The sequence below is a fragment of the Salvelinus sp. IW2-2015 genome, linkage group LG37 (assembly GCF_002910315.2).
Source record: "Salvelinus sp. IW2-2015 linkage group LG37, ASM291031v2, whole genome shotgun sequence".
Classification (NCBI taxonomy): Eukaryota; Metazoa; Chordata; class Actinopteri; order Salmoniformes; family Salmonidae; genus Salvelinus; species Salvelinus sp. IW2-2015.
The window spans coordinates 14,720,721-14,740,903 of NC_036876.1; the positions used below are offsets into that span (position 1 = coordinate 14,720,721).

The 20,183-nt window shown below is 45.5% G+C and overlaps 1 protein-coding gene across 3 annotated transcripts in view; it reads left to right on the forward strand.

Moving 5' to 3' along the window:
- Positions 1-20,183, forward strand: part of afap1 (actin filament associated protein 1) — a 107,762-nt gene that overhangs the window by 45,626 nt on the left and 41,953 nt on the right. The window contains exons 1-3 of one of the 3 annotated variants that reach the window (XM_023982292.3): positions 4,867-5,523; positions 15,270-15,398; positions 15,798-15,880. In XM_023982292.3, coding sequence (XP_023838060.1) covers positions 5,472-5,523; positions 15,270-15,398; positions 15,798-15,880 — 264 coding nt within the window. In that variant the 5' untranslated portion in view covers positions 4,867-5,471. Of the gene's footprint in view, positions 1-4,866; positions 5,524-15,269; positions 15,399-15,797; positions 15,881-20,183 lie in introns of those variants that run through there. The other 2 variants (XM_023982294.3, XM_023982293.3) reach the window with 2 other exon arrangements.

The following is a 20,183-nucleotide window of genomic DNA, read 5'->3' on the forward strand; positions in this document are numbered from 1 at the left end:
GCCATTTGGTTTACTTTTTGATACWTAAGTATATTTAAAACCAAATGCTTTTAGACTTTTACTCAAGTAGTATTTAACTGGGTGACTTTCACTTTTACTTGTCATTTTCTATTAAGGTATCTTTTACTTTTACTCAAGTAGGACAATTGAGTACTTTTCCCACCACTGCTGTGGACTAGAGATACCACTCTTCCTCTGATGAAACAAATTCCACACAATCAAAGCCAACAACTTCAAAGGGATCCCCCGGGACTCTCTTTCWTAACGCCTGTTCGAGGCGATAGAACGTTCCGCGCTGACTCTGAATCTGACGTTATAAAGTCAATGTGGGCCGCCATGTTGGGTGGATACGACCTCCTAGCACAGTGGCCAACCTTTACTGCTCTCAGATGGCCCCCCTGTGTGTAACTGGAGCCGGTGTAGGGAAGCAATCACTCCAGCACCTCCAGGGGGCCTAAACGCTTCATTAGAGGAGTGTTTGTTTAACGCCGCCCCTACCAAGAGGCCTAAACCCCCACCCCCCCCTCCCTTAGCCACCACTCCTCAGCCTGTAAACCCCCTCCTTCCTGACTCCCTTCTGAGGCCCTGGTCTCCAACCTCTTGTGACCGCCGGTTTAGGGAGCGAGAGGGTGGGTCGTGCACCGTGAGGTCGGCAGGTCGACTGCTGTTTTGAAAGGCGTGCCTGGAATACCGTAGGAGCGGTCCCTTTCTAAGGCTAGGGGTTAACACACAAAGTCAACATGGGCTGGGTCCTGACTGCTCTTTCCACACACACACATGCAATCACACGCGAGAGCAAGCAGGCACGCACACACTCTATATCGTTTCTCCTCCTCCAATCTCTCACACACACACACACACTGTCGTCCTTAGTGCATTTGCTTCACTTGACACCTCCAGTCAGGGCGTCAGGTCTTTGTCCACATCTCTGACCCGTTAGCCCATTGACACAGCTGGAGAGGCTCAGCTTTGGGGGAGTTGGCTATCCCAGAGCGCACTGCTGGGGCTGCCGGCACGCCTGTCCTGACCTCCTATCAACCGGGCCCACGGCCCAGTTTCATCACCGCAGGCTGAACCACCTCTGAGACAAACACCCTCTCTCTCGCTCTTAAGTTTTGTATTTCTCTCCTCCTGTCGCTCTCATCCACACTTGTCTCCCCCCCCACATTCTATCTTTACTCACTTTCACATTCTCTTTCTCTCCCTCTCTCTCGTTCACACTCTTTCTCCTACTTTCCCTCTATTTTTCTCTCCCCCATCACTCATTTTCTCTCCTTCACTCTATTTCTCTTAATCTCTCTTCTTTCCCCCTTTTCCCCCCAAAGTGTCATGGCATCGTATTGCAGGATGACAGACTGTTTTGTGAGGGTTAGTGTGACCCAGAATATCTGGTTTCCTACCACTCTGTAGACCATTGACATCCAGTCTCTCAACAGTGCTACTGACTCGGGACAAGGCCAGCGTTGTGCTACAACCCCAAGCTCTGTGTGCTTAATTCAATAATGGCAATGGGGGGGGGGGGGGAAGAGAAGGTTACTTGTGTCACGACTGTTTTGCGTAGAGCCTAGCATGTGTTTTGAGACATGTGACTCTGGCCCGATTGGCTACGTAGCCCACACAACTCGAACCCACCAACACACGCACGCACAAACAGACACATCATTTTCCATGGGGCAAGCCAAAGAGGAATTGTTTTCATGAATTAAGGTTTAAGTCGATCATCTTGATTCTATGGAGAGGATGATATAGTGTGATATAAAGAGACGGAGCAGCACCCTGTGTTATGAGACAGGGGACTAATATATTTGAATGTCAGTGACATGACAGTTTCATGGCTACAGTGCATGCAGCGGTGGTGTGTGTATGTGTATCTCTATTAGATTAGATCTCAGTCATGCGGCCAAGCACTGACGTCAACACTGACTTTCACAAAAGCCCAGATCAGCCAAGAAAGAGTTGACGCAAGAGATAGAATCTCAGCATGTGTGTACATACATGTTTAGTTTAGTTTATTAGGATGCCCATTTAGCTACTGCACATGCAGCAGCTACTCTTCCTGGGGTCCACATAAAACATACAAATACATGACAAAGTACAGAACAGTTTTAGACAAGGACATTACATTAAAAACTTTTTTCTTTTAAATGTATAGTTGTGTGTGTGAAGTTAAGGGCCAGGCGTGCTGTGTTGTTGTGAGTCTGCTGTAGCGTTACTAGGTCTTTCTTTGCTGCACCTGATCGTAATACCGGGCAGTAATCAAGACGTTCTCATCTTGTCCCAACTAGTAGAGTTGATCTTTGTGTCAAAAACGCAGATTACATTTTWWAAATTTTAAATAACAGACATACCTCTCCCTATCTTCACAAATACTTTGTCAACATGACTTGACCATGATAACTGACTATCCAATGTTACTCCTGGGAGGTGAGAGGGGAGGGGGGGGGTCTTTTTGTAGCCATTTCCTAGTGACAGCCTTTGTACTGGCTGCCAGTAGGACCGTCAACAGTTAATTTACACGATAGAGAAAAGTATCAGGTATTTCACCCAAATACAAATAAATGTATGTTTGTTCTGTGTCAAATTCCATTATTTTTCCAATGTTTGTTCTGTGTCAAATTCCATTATTTTTCCAATGTTAGATTGTATTTTTTCCCAGTAAGGTTCGATTGCGGGGCAGGACCAAGAGATATGAGAGTGATCCACCCTTGATAACCCAACAAGGGTGTTCTCTCCAACAAGGGTGTAGTGAGCCAGTCTGTTTTGATTTCAGTTTAGATGTTATGAAGAAGCGTATAACTTTCTTCCAACAGAATTCTCTCCATGACCTTGAGTAGGTGGAGCTATGTTGAGTCTCTAATATGTTCAACCATGTTTCATCAGTTATTTCAATGTTAAGTTCCTCCTCCCATTTCTGTTTAAAATATAGTTTGTAGGGTGATGGTCGGATTTGCGTTTATTGTCGAAGGAATGAGCGTTACACCGAGGCCTGTACTCTGGAACGGGATCGATTTGGTGGAGGGTCSGTCATGGTCTGGGGCGGTGTGTCACTGCATCATCGGATAGAGCTTGTTGTCATTGCAGGCAATCTCAACGCTGTGCGTTACAGGGAAGACATCCTCCTCCCTCATGTGGTACCCTTCCTGCAGACTCCTCCTGACATGACCCTCCAGCATGACAATGCCACCAGCCATACTYCTCGTTCTGTGCATGATTTCCTGCAAGACCGGAATGTCAGTGTTCTGCCATGGCCAGCAAAGAGCCCGGATCTCAAACCCATTGAGCACGTCTGGGACCTGTTGGATCGCAGGGTGAGGGCTAGGGCCATTCCCCCCCAGAAATGTCCGGGAACTTGCAGGTGCCTTGGTGGAAGTGTGGGGTAACATATCACAGCAAGAACTGGCAAATCTGGTGCAGTCCATGAGGAGGAGATGCACTGCAGTACTTAATGCAGCTGGTGACCACACCAGATACTGACTGTTACTTTGGATTTTGACCCCCCCTTTGTTCAGGGATTCATTATTCCAATTCTGTTAGTCACATGTCTGTGGAACTTGTTCAGTTTATGTCTCCGTTGTTGAATCTTGTTATGTTCATACAAATATTTACACATGTTAAGTTTGCTGAATATAAACGCAGTTGACAGTGAGAGGACGTTTCTTTTTTTTGCTGAAGTTTACATGATTCCATATGTGTTATTTCATAGTTTTGATGTCTTCACTATTATTCCACAATGTAGAAAATAGTAAAAAAAATAAAGAAAAACCCTTGAATGAGAAGGTGCGTCCAAACTTTTGACCGGTACCGTGTGTGCAGTCAAACAAGGGTTGAAGGTTCACACCTTGCATGGTCGCACTGTAGCTCATATCCTTTCTAACACACACACACACACACACACACACACAACACACACACACACACACCACACACAACCTCCAATTGCCCATTCGTTGCACCACATCTTTAACACTATAATCAGTGCAATCACTCCTTCGCCACCCTAAAGCTCAGCTTCTTCCCCTGAAGCAACATTTGTGGTTTTATTTCACACTACCCAAAGTCTGCTCTCAGCTCAAGAAGCACTCCTCCCACTATTTGCAATGAACCCATGGTAGGTGCATCTGGACTGCACCCCATAATACCCTGCCTACCGTAATGAACACTAGCTCTAAGGAATGCCATCTCGGGTTCTACTACGGCCTTGAAAATACTCTACGTCATTGACAACCTGTGTCTTGCTGCATTTTTGTTTTCGCCTGACTGTTGGCAAAAGAAAAGTGAGATGCGAGTGAGATGAAAACCCACCGTTCTTCTGTTTTGAGGATTGTACCACCTTGTTGTGATAGCCCTGCCCAAAGAAATCAGCTCCTACCCCAAAATGTGTGTGGTCCTTTTCTGACAATTTTTTTACCAAACCCAAACCTCTAATCTACTAACATACAGTAGACGTGAAGGTTAGGTTGGTTTGTTTTTGCATAGCTAGGCACACACCCTCAAGTGTTTAGTTTATAGTCCAGAAAAGCCTTAATTACATATGATTTAGTTTCAATGTGTCAATTTACACATGGTAAAACTTTTCAGTTCTGAACCAGCGTTTCTAGGCTACAGCCTATGCAATACAGCAGACCTTGTTTTGTTGAGTCTGAGTTGGGTGAGGTATTATACAGTATCCTTGTATTTCAACTTGAGCCCCACTCTCARATCTGTCATTGGCTGGCTGTTGTTCTCCCCTCTGGACACAAAACCGTGTGACGGGTGCAGTGAGGGACGCGGACGGTCCTTAATGACCTACTATTACCATAAACTGCCGATTTTCCCCCATCCCTAGGGGCGAGCCAGCCTGAGTTCAATAACCCATCTGCCGCTGGGGAAAAGGGGGAGAACTCCGAACTGGGCCAGCCCTGCCTGCCTGCCTGATGTTTTTACATTTTCTTCACTTCGTTAACTGCACACTGGAATACGAGCCCGAGAGCTGGGTGGAGAGAAAAGGGGTCGCGTCTCACCTTTCAGCAAAGATAGAGAGGGGGAGATATTCGAAAAGTTCAGTCTGCCCTCGGCGCGCTTGCTTGCAAGGCACGACTAGCCCTCTCATTATTGGCCGCCTGTCAGCACCGTAACAGACTGCAGATGCAAGCATTCAAACAAGATCCGCTCCGTTTCTGAGCTGAGCAGACCATGCAGGCACAGGCAGTTTGAGTAGGTTTTGAAAGAGGGAGGACGGAAGGAAGGAAGCAAAGAGGGAAAAGGAGGAGAAAAGAGCCGGAGAAAAGTTTGTTAGGAGACTCGTGACGGAGACGTTACCGGTTGGTCGTAAAGCGCACGGTTAAAGCCTGTTCAGAGCTGGTATCGCGGGACAAATCTATCAAAGAAACATACAAGGGTCCGTCATTGGCTGCTGACCCGTGGAGAGGGGGATTTTTATTGATATTCGACAGCTGCCGGGCACTCGCCTGCTTCTGTTTGCTGGGATTTAGATGCGTTGGGAAGCCACCATGCAGAGCGATCCCATTTTGTTCGCMTCCAGGGGTGAGTGTATTCAAACGTCAGCATGCGTTTTTGGTTCAGGGCTTCAACAGCTGGCCACTGTAAATATTGATATGTGTCTGACACATCTATTTACAATCTCCCCTTGAGAGCTGCTGGTTTTAAAACGAAACGAGTTCAATAGCCAACACACTTACTGGAAGTGAACATATAATTACATATAATTCCTTGATGATGCATTAGACWAGGCCTATTATTGTATAATAATGTAACGTTATATCCAAATAATAAACAATGCATTGTTGCTAATCATTATCACCCCGCATTGTACATTGCCATTGCAGCTTTGCTATAATGAAAACTCATTAAATGAATTATTCTGTGTGCAGTTATAATAATAGTTCCTCTCATAACAGAGAGAGCGAGAGGTTGCTGGAGCCTGGAAAGATTGCTGGCCACCGCTGGCTCCTGACAGTGTCATTAGGGTCGTGGTTTTGTTGTCCATGGAATTATGCGTCGCGACTAGAGCGTAGCTAGTTGCAACCTGAGCCCTCCCCGCCCTCTCCCCTTTCTGACCCCGGGCAACACTGATGAATAGCAGCCCTCTCAGCGTCCAGGCAGTCCCTCATGATAATCACTGGATTGTGCTGTCGCTGGGCGCAGCTGCCGCCCGCTGGCTCGGGACGAAGTGACCAGTGACCGCTTCGTTCCAGGGGAGCGCACTTGGAGCTCCTACAGTATAGTGTGCATGAGTTTTACGCGCTCATTGATTTGTGTGGATTACTTTTGTTGCTGTACCACCAATTCAACCAGGGCATCATAGTTTATAATATATCATAACAGTCATGGAACGCTTTTGTTTATTTTCCAATGTTATTCTAAATCAGATTTTGTTTCTCCGATTAGGTTTATTCTATACAAATTAAGCGATTTTTCTATGATATTACTTACACAAATGATTGTGGTGGTGTCACTCAACTCATCCGTTACGTAGGCCCACATAGCTAAGGTCAACCTAGAGGTAATGTAAGATTGTAAGAACACCAAGTGGCTCCATATCTCTTGTTTCTCTGCAGGAGACCGTATCCCTACAATAACAAAACCTGGCTCCACTGTTACCCTCCTCTATCCTCGGGTTGGCAGCTGCGTGGTATCAGGTAGCTTGGCAATTTATCGCAGCTTAACATTTGGTAGGGTCACCGACAGACATCCATTGTGTAGTAATGCTGTAATCTCATCTCCACGCCACATGAGAATGTGGGAAGTGTGTTTTGGCTCAAGGGCTGGGACATGGAGAGGGTGTTTTTTAAGTTTTTTGCCTTGTGATCAGCCTATCCACAAGTGGGGGTACTAGCAGCAGGCAAACTTGGCAGTTGGAAAGAAATCACTTTCTGTCCCTGTTTCTAAAACTCTTACGTGGTGCCATTTTGGGGGCAATATGAATGGAGTGTTAATGTGTTTATTATCGTAGTTTCCCCTCGGTCGGAAACCCTCAGACGATATGGCTTTAATTGGCACCGCGTTGGGTGCCTGTGATGTGGCCATGGTGTCAGCAATTTGGCTCCCTTCGTTRGTTGGCCCATTTGGTTCTGTTTTAGCGAAAAGGGGGTCCCCCTCTCTTTTAGAACCCCACTCAGCACCCCAATGATGATGGATTTGTAAAGGCTTTCTTGTGTCAAAAAATAAACGGGACCCCCTTTCAATGGCAGGAAAACCCGATCCAKAGAGGAGGAGAAGAGAGAGGAAGAAAAATGAGTTCGTAATCCCCCCTCATCAAAGTCAATCTGTCAGTGAACTGGCATGCAGGCACAGAGTTGAATTCCAACCCAAATTGGAGACCCCTAGCCGCCTCTCCATTCCTGTCAATAGCCTTATGCACATTGGAAAACCATTGTGATGAAGAGCCATATGTAGACTTATATAAGACTTGTGTCATACAGTGTAACTGTCATGCATTGCGACTGTCATATGGTGTGGCCATCATATAGTTTAACTGCCTTTATCCAACACAAATCCAAAGCCTTTTGACTTGATATAATTGCATGTGGACACACTACGAAAACGTAAATCGTGAACCAAGATTAGGCTTGATGTAGCATTGGTTTCACAGGGACATCTGATTTAATTTCCGAATGCATGCAGTATTAGCAATCATAAATAACTACTCCTGCTTTCCTTGGTAATATCCTCAGGGCAATAACTGATGCTGTTGATAACTCCTGATTAGCCCTTAGCCTGATTTATAAAAGGCTTAGCATCTGTAAGAGGATGAGCTGGTTAGTGAGTTTGATTATCTGTCTGGGGTGAAGATGTACATTTGGTCCGGATAGAACCAACACCATCGCGAGAGGGTTTTGTTGGGGTCTGGCATTGCCAAATGGGCGGGGGGGGGGGTCCGATTGGGAGGGGCGCAAGAGTAGCTCTTGAGAAAAACGCCATCAACAACATGACTGGGGTGGAAAGGGGGTTGCGGTCGGTGCTGGGTGGAGTCTAATGGGAATAGATGCTTTTAAATACTGTCTGGTTAGGAGCTGTCAATCAAAGCGGAGCGGTTTCCCTTTGAGCGTCACAGCAGATAACTTGGCATTAGGCCAATACATGGATGGCTCTCTAGCTTTACCACAAACGTGAAGTATGGCACGGGAGCCTACATGCTCATCTCATCCACCTCCTTCTGACTCTGATAGACTACATCAGCCACGCTGTCCTCTTTTGACTTTCCTTCTTTCTTTATTGGTTGAATGCAAATGGCTGGTGACATAACTAAAGTCCAGGTTGGGATGGGATGCCCTCCCCTGGCACCACCAAATCTCCTCAGGCCACTCCATTCCTCCAAGAAAGATGAGTCCAACCCTGAAATCCAGAGCCTCTAACCACCATCCTCTCCTGTGTTCTTTTCTTCCCTCCATCCCCTGTCGGTGGTGTGCTTTCACGTCGAGTGCTCTGTAATTATCCCCTTACACAGATACTGGAGGAGCTTCACTCTCTCTTTCTCTCACGCCTGCCCTCTCCCTCCATCTCTCTCTCTCCATTCCTTCCTTCTCTCTCTCTCCATTCCTTCCTGCCCTCTTTCTCCATTCCTTCCTGCCCTCTCTCTCTCTCTCTCCATTCCTTCCTACCCTCTCTCTCTCCCTCTCCACTGCCTCTCTCTCTCTCTATGAACTACAGACTCTGGTTCCCTTCTCTCAGATGACGGGTAGGTTTTTGAGGTCCAGATCAGTCCGACTCAGATGTTTGTGGTTTGGCACATCTGCTTGTGAAACCACCTGTGTGCCTGATAGAGATGATGTAGTCCCACTGCGATGTTCCCTTGGCGTTCTCCATGGAACACAGAGCCCTGGTAATTACAGGCCAGGATAGCGATTGCTTGTCTCTCATCGTGAGCTAATGCAGCCACCGATCTCATCATCTTACAGTACATGGGTTGGGTTCTCCGGGGGGAAAGYACCCGGAAGCGCGAGTGTTTTTATTGAAGGTTTATTAAAGGTCCGTTGCGTCTCTATGACCGTGATTTGATGTGATGTTCACCCTTTTGATCGGGGTGATCGTGGCCTGCAGGCCCGACTCTTGTCTCCACGGAGTTTAGAGGATTGTTAAGGTAGAAATAGGATGTATAGAACTGCCACGATTCCCTACTCTAAATGACAGGGAATCATGTATGTTCTACACACCACATTTCTGTCTGACTTGCTGTGTAATCTACGAAAAGAGTCCCAGGTGAGCTTTTCTGGGTCAAACAGGGGCTCCAGGGAGAGAGTTCCAGGGGCCCAGGGGAGGTAGCGTGTTTCCCCCCGCACTGGGCTTCCTCTCTCTGAGTGTGGGCGTAGGCCGACTGGAGGAAAATGTGCTGACTCAGACCCTGGAGTAAGGCACTCAGTTCACCCCAACGGAGGGAAGGAGGGAAGGAGAGAAGGGGGAAAAGTTCCAATCCAGAGACGAGGGCAGACGAAGGAGGAGGGGCACAGTAGGAGGGTCAGCTGGAAGAGCCAGCTGTAGCGTGTGTGTGTGTGTGTGTGTGTGTGTGTGTTGGGGGTTGATATAAGGAGCTGTGTGCAACCAGTGTTGAGCGATGCCCTGTTGTGTGGCGGCGACTGAAGCGAGGGGGGTAACCATGGCGATGCCAGACCATAAACCACCCCAAATGAACGTCACAAACGTCCAACTGCAACATTCTGCCCACAGCGCAACAGATTATGTGGCTGTTCCCTATATCCCACAATGCCACTGGATATATTGCATTTGCTGATTTACCATTGACATTCTGCGGACTAGTAAACTCAACCATACCTGCGCTGCAAGCAAACTATGTTTGGTGGTCCATGTCCGCAGTGCATACACTAACCAGCCTGTCATTGGTCCAGGTCTACAGTATCTTATGCCCATTGGCTCAGTCAACACACGGAGTCTGGGCGGGCTCTATCATCAGACGTCAAAGTGGAGCAGGCTGCCGCCTTGATCCGAAGAACACCAGAGCTCCCTCAGAAGCCTGGCTCGAGTTTCTCAAACAGACACGATGTCAGATTACATAGGCTTTATGATCTAGCCTTTATGATCTATGGTCTAGACGACTAGTTGTAGGACACATGTGGGCGTCATACGATAGCTCAATACAGACTGGTTACAGGATGGATAATGACAATGCGCTCTCTYATTTGTGTAAATACACCCACTGGTTTTCCTGTATTCTAAGGGTGAGTTTGGGTTGTGTTTGTAGGCTACACAATGGGGAAAATAAACAATGAGTGTACAAAGACATTAAGAACACCTTCCTAGTATTGGGTTGTGGCACTCATTTTGCCCACAGCACAGCCTCAYTTCGTCAGGGAATGGAGTCTACAAYGTTTCGAAAGCGTTCCACAGGGATGCTGTCCSATGTTGACACCAATGTTTCCCACAGTTGTGTCAAGTTGACTGGAGGTCCTTTGGGTGGTGGGCCGTTCTTGATTCACGCGGGAAACTGTTGAGAGTGAAAAGCCCAGCAGCGTTGCAATTCTTGACACAAACTAGTGCTCCTGGCACCTACTACCATACCTGGTTCGAAGGCACGTACATATTTTCTTGACCATTCACCCTCTGAATGGCACACATACACCATGTCTCAATTGTCTCAAAGCTTAAAAATGATTTAAGCTGTCTCCTCCCGTTCATCTACACTGATTTGGAGTGGATTTAACAAGTGACATCAATGAGGGATCATAGCTTTCACCTGGATTCACCTGGTCAGTCTGTCATGGAAAGAGAAGGTGTTCTTAATGTTTTGTACTCTCAGCGTACTTATGTATTGCTATATTTAGTTCCTGTATGACATTTTAAGTGTGTCTTAATAGAGTAGTAACACATTTTGTTATGGAAAATGCTATTTAAGGTGAGAGGGAAAAACATCTGGTTTATGTTCTTGTCCTTTGTAGCCGTGTCCTTTGTTTGTAGCTGTGTGTATTTGACAGTGTCTGTCTGTCTCTCATTTACAAATGGTGTCTGTAGCACACCCACCCCTTCTGCTGTGTTTAGTCTGGGGACGTGACAGCCTTTCAACTCCAGGAACCAGCGGCCACACAACACACACACACACACACACACACACACACACACACTGCCTAGGGCCTCTATCATGCAGTGAGTGACAGGAGATGGCAGAGTAGTGTTCAAGACTGTCAGACTCAAAGACACACACCTACACGAGGCCTACACACACGCATGCCCACACACACACATCCCACACACACACACACAACGACACACACACCACACAAAACAATCCAAATAATAAGAAGGGTTTCAGTTGAGTCGGGAGAGTTTACTAGTACACCTCTAGTCCAACTACACTTTAAACTCAAGTTTTTCCACAATTCCTGACATTTTAATCCTAGAAAAATCCCCTGTCTTAGGTCAGTTAGGATCACCACTTCTATTTTAAGAATGTGAAATGTTCAGAATAATAGTAGAGTGATTTATTTCAGCTTTTACATACACCCAATTAGTATTTGGTAGGCATTGTCTTTAAATTGTTTATACTTGGGTCAAACGTTTCGGGCATCTTCCACAAGCTTCCCACAATAAGTTGGGTGAATTTTGGCCCATTCCTCCTGACAGAGCTGGTGTAAACTGAGTTCAGGTTTGTAGGCTCCTTGCTCGCACACGCTTTTTTCAGTTCTGCCACAAATTTTCTATAGGATTTGAGGTCAGGGCTTTGTGATGGCCACTCCAATACCTTGACTTTGTTGTCCTGAAACCATCTTTTTCCACAACTTTGGAAGTATGCTTGGGGTAATTGTCCATTTTGAGGACCCATTTGCGACCAAGCTTCAACTTCCTGACTGATGTATTGAGATGTTGCTTCAATATATCCACATAATTTTCCTGCTTCATGACGCCATCTATTTTGTGAAGTGCACCAGTCCCTCTGCAGTAAGCACCCCACAACATGATGCTGTCACCCCCGTGCCTCACGGTTGGGATGGTGTTTCTGGCTTGCAAGCATCCCCCTTTTTCCTCCAAACATAACGATGGTCATTATGGCCAAACAGTTCTATTTAGTTTTTCATCAGACCAGAGGACATTTCTTCAAAAAGTACGATCTTTGTCCCCATGTGCAGTTGCAAACCGCAGTCTGGCATTTTTATGGTGGTTTTAGAGCAGTGGCTTCTCCCTTGCTGAGGGCCTTTCAGGTTATGTCGATATAGGACTCGTTTTACTGTGTATATGAGTACTTTTGTACTGTTTCCTCCAGCATCTTCACAAGGTCCTTTTCTTTGTTCTGGGATTGATTTGCATTTTTAGCACCAAAGTACGTTCATCTCTAGGAGACAGAACGTGTCTCCTTCCTGAGAGTATGACGGCTGCGTGGTCCCATGGTGTTTATACTTGCATACTATTGTTTGCCTACAGTCATGAACGTGTACAGGCGTTTGGAAATTGCTCCCAAGAATGAACCAGACTCTTGGAGGTTCACCATTTTCTTCTGAGGTCTTGGCTGATTCCTTTTGATTTTCCCATGATGTCAAGCAAAGAGGCACTGAGTTTGAAGGTAGACCTTGAAATACATCCACAGGTACACCTCCAATTGACTCAAATGATGTCAATTAGCCTATCAGAAGCTTCTAAAGCCATGACATAATTTTCTGGAATTTCCCAAGCTGTTTAAAAGCACAGTCAACTTAGTGTATGTAAACTTCTGACCCACTGGACTTGTGATACAGTGAATAATAAGTTAAATAATCTGTCTGTAAACAATTGTTGTAAAAATTACTTGTGTCATGCACAAAGTAGATGTCCTAACTGACTTGCCAAAACTTTGTTTGTTACCAAGAAATTTGTGGAGTGGTTGAAAAGCTAGTTTTAATGACGCCAACATAAGTGTATGTAAACTTACGACTTCAACTGTACTTGTTTAGTCCTTGGCTATGCCCCACCTCTCTCTAGAATTTAATTTTAAAAAGCTATTTTCACATCAGCAGTTGTCACCAAGTGCTTATACATGTGAACACAAGACGGGACAATATATGGAATTTGGTTTCATCCATGTTATCTTTCTAAACAATAAAATGGAACAGAATGACATATAATCAGGTTTGAAACCCAGCCTAAAATCCTCGCTCTCTCTCTAGAAAATCTATTTTATTTATTATAGTGATTAAGGAGTAACATTAAAAACAGACTAATAGGACACGCCAACATTAGATAACTATACAGAAAACARCAAAATTACTGAAATAAGTCAACCAAGTCAATGATGAGAGAATAGTTCGATTAAATGATAATTGAACCTAGAGGTTTTGAGTTCAAATCTCAAGTGAGGTCATGTTGAATAATAATGACTGTATAAATGGACATGCACAATGTGACCATGTATGTCAACGTGTGTAAAATATTTAAGTTGAAAACATTGTATGTTCAAAGCAAGGTTTGTGTCTGTGTGTGTACTTTAAGGTACTGCTTAAGTCGTTTATTTGGAGTATCTGTACTTTACATTACTATTTATATTTTTTTTWACTTTTACTTCTACTCCACTACATTTCTAATGAAATTAATGTATTATTTTACCGGGTGACTTTTACTTGAGTCATTTTCTATTAAGTTATCTTTACTTTTACTCAAGTATGACAATTGGGTACTTTTTCACTACTGGTAACCAGTTGCCCAGCACTTTTTTTACCCAAATATAATGTATAGTTGAATGAGCATATGAGATATTTTGTCAAGTTAGAGGTAGGTTTGGGCCAAATATATATTTTTATGTGGAACCAGTTACTTAATAATAATTTAAAGCAACTTAAATGTTGTTGTTGTTGCAGTGTACCAGCYAGAAAGTGGTAAGTAAGGGTCTGTTTGAAAGGGGTTCATATAAACATTGCCTTGTATTTTTTTACAGGAAATATACCAGAACTTTTTGTCTGAAATCGGTATCTGTCTCTCTCCCTCTCCCTCTCTCCCCCCTCCTCTCTCAAAAGATAATAAGATTACAACAGGAATGTGTGAAACTGCTGTTTGTACAGCTATAGAGAAGGACTCCCAGTCTTCTCCATAGCTGTGAGAGTAAAATATGGATGTGTGTTCTAACCTCGTAAATGTCTCTGGCAGACAACGGTACGCACCAATCTCAATGCCAGACGCACTGATCAAAGGTTTAGGCCACCACTTCCCAAACTGTACATCACTATCATTAATAGAGCTGTCAAGGGGGTCCTTCAGGCTTTTATAGGGCCTACTAGATGTTATATCATCGCAGGTGTCTGGCAAAAACAATACGTGCTGTACGTCTATTGAGACTATGCCCAAATCACTCTCTACTGCTGTGTGTTGAACATTCCAAACCGTTTCGTTAGCTGTCAGTCAGATTTCACATGTGGGGGGGGGGGGGATGCGGATAATTGCATTACCATTTGCTATGACATAATGCATTACTCAATAGGTGTATCACCCTAGAAATTGCATTGCTTCTCACCGAGTTCAACTGAACTGATTTTAATGGAATCATTCAAAACGCACAAGCATGGTCTGTGAGGAATTATGCCTTTTGCAGGGGTTAAATGATTCAGATAGTTTCATCGCGAGTGCGTGTGTGTTTTTCTGTCATAGCGGGAGGCCTGGGGAATTCTCTACAGAACAAACCACATATAGGACCTCTGATTATATGCTTAGCTAACCAACCATAACTTCTAGGGGCCTGTCCGTGAACGTCCACTATTTAGAGTTCATACGACGTCGTCAGCAATAAAAACATGTTTATTACGCGCTCCGCTGCAACTGAAAGGGCCGAGCCATGAAAGATAGAGGTGTGTGTTCTTCATCGACAGAGGAGTTCTGTATGGACCCGCAGAGCCGAACACGCGTATCACCGCCATAACTCGACGTGACGCGACCCATACCCTTTTCTCGCTCCCAGTGAGAGACACACACACACCTCAACATCCAGCGATGCCTTTATATGGGCTGTACCTAGTGTTTGTCTACAAAGAAGGTTCGTGAATGTATATGTTCCCAGAGCTGCAAATCAACTTTGATGCCAGGGCAGATTTCTCAGGTCTAATGCCAGTGCCAGCCTCGGTTGGGCAACTCTTAATTTACACACAGCTTTGAATACGTCAGTTAGGCTGCGTTTGTTTCCCAAGAGTCTTTGAATGCTGTTGAAACGGTATAGCCTGTGTGTTGACATCGACTTGGTCATAACCACGTTATTACGTTACGCCTTCGCTGGCCATGAGTACGGTGCGTAATTGCCTGTGTGTTTGCGAGTGTGTGTGTGTGTGCTGTCTAACATTCTATCGTTTGTGTCCTGTGTCTTTCTGCAGCCATGGAGGAGTTGGTGTGTGAGCTGCGTCTGTTCCTGGACCTGCTGGACAGGGAGTATCTGAGTTCTGGGGCCAGGGAGAAGAAGATGCTTATCTCCAACATCCTCCACAGGGTCCTCACCGCTAATGGTCAGAACCTAAACACAACCTCACTGTCAGACCTACAACCATCACATAACCTTTACACACGACCTCAGTCCGCTCTTTTCCAACGTTCTGCATAGGGTACCCAACGCTAAAGGCCAGAACCACAACCTTCACACACCCTTTGTCCATTTCAACCACATACTCATTACACAACCTCAGTTCAGTTAAGGTCAGACTCCCAACCACCGCATATCAACTATTACACAACTTTAGTCCATTCAGTTCACCTCAATCCCTATTATATGTAAATCTGGTCCATCTTATTGTTTAGAAACATAACTTGGATGAAGCCAAATTCCATTTATTGTCCCTTCTTGTGTTTACTTTGCAGTCTTCCACTGTCTCTAAAATCTCTTTTCTATCTCTCTCTTTCTCTCTCAGAGCCCTCGTTCAAGTCAGAGATCCACGGCAGCCTCCCGGCCCCCCCTCAGATGCCCCTCCCAGAGATCCCACAACCCTGGCTGGTAAGACAACCTCACATCACCTCTGACCCCTAACCTCTGACATCACCACCTTTACATCACTTTACCCTTCTCTGACTGGGCATGGTAGTCGACTGACTGGGCATGGTGGTCGACTGACTGGGCATGGTGGTCGACTGACTGGGCATGGTGGTCGACTGACTGGGCATGGTGGTCGACTGACTAGGCATGGTGGTCGACTGACTGGGCATGGTGGTCGACTGACTGGGCATGGTAGTCAACTGACTGGGGCATGGTGGTCGACTGACTGGGCATGGTGGTCGACTGACTGGGCATGGTGGTCGACTGACTGGGCATGGTGGTCGACTGACTGGGCATGGTAGTTATTTGTACTGGATCAGATCGTAACACAGCCTATAAACGCGATTGATCGCTTGACGATGTTTATTGTCATTCAAGAGGAAATTCCTTCCACATTCTTCAACCACAAGCAACTTGACACATCGAGCCATGTTGCATGAGCTCAAGCCAGAACGCACGCAGTACTCTGTCCCATGAGTGTCACATCCAATCACGTTGGAGGATGTTGTAACCATGTGAAGTGTTTCAGGGCGTTTTTAACGGTCTCGTATAAATCAGAAGGAAGGGTAGTTCTGAGATCAATATGTTTCTGCTCGCTCACCGCCTCCACAACGCCTGGCACTCATCAATAACACATAAGCAGAGTTTAATACATGTGGATGTGTGTGTGTGTGTGCTGTGGCAACAGAATGTGTGTGTCATTTGTCTCCGAGCGGATGTGTCTGATCGTATCCAGGTGTGCCGTGCTATCCCATAAACCCCCTTCACCATCACAATAACACACACCGTGTTCGACAAAGCTGTGGCGAGGAGCGTGTGAGACACYCACACACATCCACACAGCTTTATTTTCTTGACATTTCGGGACTTTTTGGGGAGTACAAATGTTTGACCATTAAAAAAATATTTTCTCCCTAAACCTTAACCCTAACCCCTAACCCTTAACCCTCAAAACCTTAACCCAACACTAGAACTGAAAATAGCATTTGAACAAATTAAGGACATTCAGTGGTTTGTTAGGACCTTGGGGTCCTGATGATAAGGTAGGAAAARGAGTACACACACACACACACACACACTTCCTTACAGTACAGTTTGTAATTAGAACCATCCTACCTCTGTCCTCCTCTCCTGACCCTAGTGTGTGTCTGGACTCTGGAACTCCTGGCTGCACTTCCCGGAATACTTTGAGGGAGGAGGAGGAGGAGGAGGAGGAGGAGGAGGAGAGGGGGTGAGGGAGAGGTTACGGGGTCGTACAGTCTCTTTCTCTCTCTTCCTCTCCCTTTGAAATTACCATTCATTATATTGCAATGCTGACCTCTGGAAAACTGTCCAAGTAGCTGTGTGTTTTTTTTCTCCAACCGTCTTTGGTTTCAGTTCACAAACATTGAATCTCCCCCTCCAATGTTCTCTCCCTCTCTCTCTCCCTTGGTAACTCTGTCTCCTCCATTCCTGTAGGTAATAGTGTATGTTAGCGAGGGAGGGAGAGAGGGAGGAATAATAAATGTAATAAGAATTGAGACTCAAATCCCATTATTGCAACCCTCCCCCTCAGAACAGCCTCAATTTGTCGCGGCATGRACTCGACAAGGTGTCGAAAGCGTTCCACAAGGATACTGGCCCATGTTGACTCCAATGCTTCACACAGTTGTCTCAAGTTGGCTGGGTGTTCTTTGGGSGGTGGACCATTCTTGACACACACGGGAAACTGTTGAGCGTGAAAAAACCAGCAGCTTTGCAGTTCTTGACACACTCAAATCGGGGTGCCTGGCACCTACTACCTTACCCCGTTCAAGGGCATGCACATATTTTGTCTTGTCCATTCACCCTCTGAATGGCACACGTAAACAATCCATGTCTCAATTGTCTCTAAGCTTATGAGTAGGTGACATCAATGAGGGATCATATTGTGGCTTTCACCTGGATTTACCTGGTCAGTCTAGTATGTCATGGGAAGAGCAAGTGTTCCTAATGTTTTGTACACTCAGTGCATAGCATTGTGTTGGGTCAGCAGTCCTGAAATGTCTCGAATAAGCATAGTAACATCCTTCAGCAAAGTCATCTAACATGCTAACACAGACCCTCTCAGTCACTACAGAAGAGCTACGATGGTCACATGGGTGGCATTTAGTTAGGTTCACTTAGCGATTAGCAGAGAAAGAGACTGTTGATAGAGGCAAGGACCGCTGTCGCTAAGAATTGTCATTTGTGCCAGGGCAGTTGACTTTTTATTGACCCTTTCCCCACAGCGCACGCGCACGCACACACACACACACACACACACAGAGGCCCTAATATCATTAGGGGTCAGGAGACCCTTACAGGATATCTGTTAATCAGATAGACAAAGATTGGGTCATTTTTATCCCAACCAGCCAAATCAACCTCACTTTGAACCACCCAGTGGGCTTCCCCTCCTGTGTGTGTTCGTGTGTGTGTTAGGGAAAATGTATGAAGGAGTACTGTGTGTGTATGCTCAAGAGAGAGACAGCATATTGGAGGTGTTCATGTGACCATTTCTTCACCACTGCAAACATTTTTGAAACCCGAGGCCTTGAATGAGCTCAGCCCCATTTAAGAGTTCCCTTCTCTTGCTCATTCCCACACAGTAGCCCCAGTCTTGTGCGATTCCAGTCTGACACTGTCCTCAGTCAGGGCCAGACAGGAATGCAGGGGTCAATGAAATGGTTGTTCGTCAACACAGTGTCACGACCCTGTCACACTCCCGTTAACACACAGACTGTAGAATAGAGGGTGCTTAGTGCTCTTCTTTACCTCGAGAGTAGATAGATTAGTAAACAAGGGTACGGCCCTGTAGCCTGGTTAAACCAGTGAAACCATTGTTTCACTTGGCCGAGTACAGGTCTCAGTCTGGTTTAACCAGGCTATGGGCTCTTAACTCCAGGACAGGATTTTTCCTGATCAGGTCACATGGTCAGGGTGTCAGGTAAAACTCAGAGCCCTACTTCCAGGAAATCAACGTCTTGAGGAAAAGATTGTCAAGGGTTAATGTCGGTTGTAGACAGAGTGAGTTCCTTGAGGCTACTGACAAACAAGGTATGCTCGTTGATTGACAGGACCCTTGAGGGGTGAGGATGGAAACTGTTCCATGTGTAGAGAGGGATCTGGATACTTACATCTCTTAGTTTTGTTAGTGGAAGCATAAAATGAACTCAGCAAAAAAAAGAAACGTCCTCTCACTGTCAACTGCGTTTATTTTCAGCAAACTTAACATGTGTAAATATTTGTATGAACATAAGATTCAACAACTGAGACATAAACTGAACAAGTTCCACAGACATGTGACTAACAGAAATGGAATAATGTGTCCCTGAACAAAGGGGGGGGGTCAAAATCCAAAGTAACAGTCAGTATCTGGTGTGGCCACCAGCTGCATTAAGTGCTGCAGTGCATCTCCTCCTCATGGACTGCACCAGATTTGCCAGTTCTTGCTGTGAGATGTTGTGGCTACTGGCCAGTGGCTACTGGCCTTTGAGTTATGTAATCATATTATAATGCTCACATAAATGTCATGCTGAATATATTTTCATGTCATTGTCACTCAAAAATAATTCAAATTTTCGTAGAACGACAAGGCTACAATGCAAATGTCATGTGTAAAATTGTTTWWWWWWAAAATTATGTTTTGGAACTAACCCTCCCTTTGCACTGCACTGCTTTGTAACACCTTTTGCTTCGTCGTTTCGCGGGCTGCTCTGTAATCAAAGTATTCCCATAGTTAACATTAGGTCTGATGTTTCCCTTCGAAGGAGCCATGCTTGTCTGCATCTTCTCTCCTTTTTGCCTGCTGCTCAAAAATGTCTCGCACTGTGTCAGCTGCATGCGCGAGCACAGCCTGGCTAGCTACAACCCCCCCTGAGAAGATTCAGTCAAATGACTAAACAGACTCGATCCTCACAGTGCCTATGTGACTCCAGACACGTTTGACAGAAGTACTACAAGTAACAAAATGTTTAATGTTCTTGTATTGGAAAAGTATAGCAGTTTTGGTACACAGTGCAACACTTTCCAACCCTCACCTCATAAATCTGTGTATCAGACAAAGAGGATGAAAGGGGGAGTTTCTTTACTCTTGTACTCCATGTTTCGCACACACACACACAGCTGGCCGTGATTAGGCAGTCATAATTGCCACCAGGTGTTCAGATTGACACAGACTGACTGAAACCTCATGGGAAGAGTCCATCCTATCTCTCTCTGTCTCTCTATCTCTCGCTCTCCCTTTTTTCTCTCGGCTACGCTC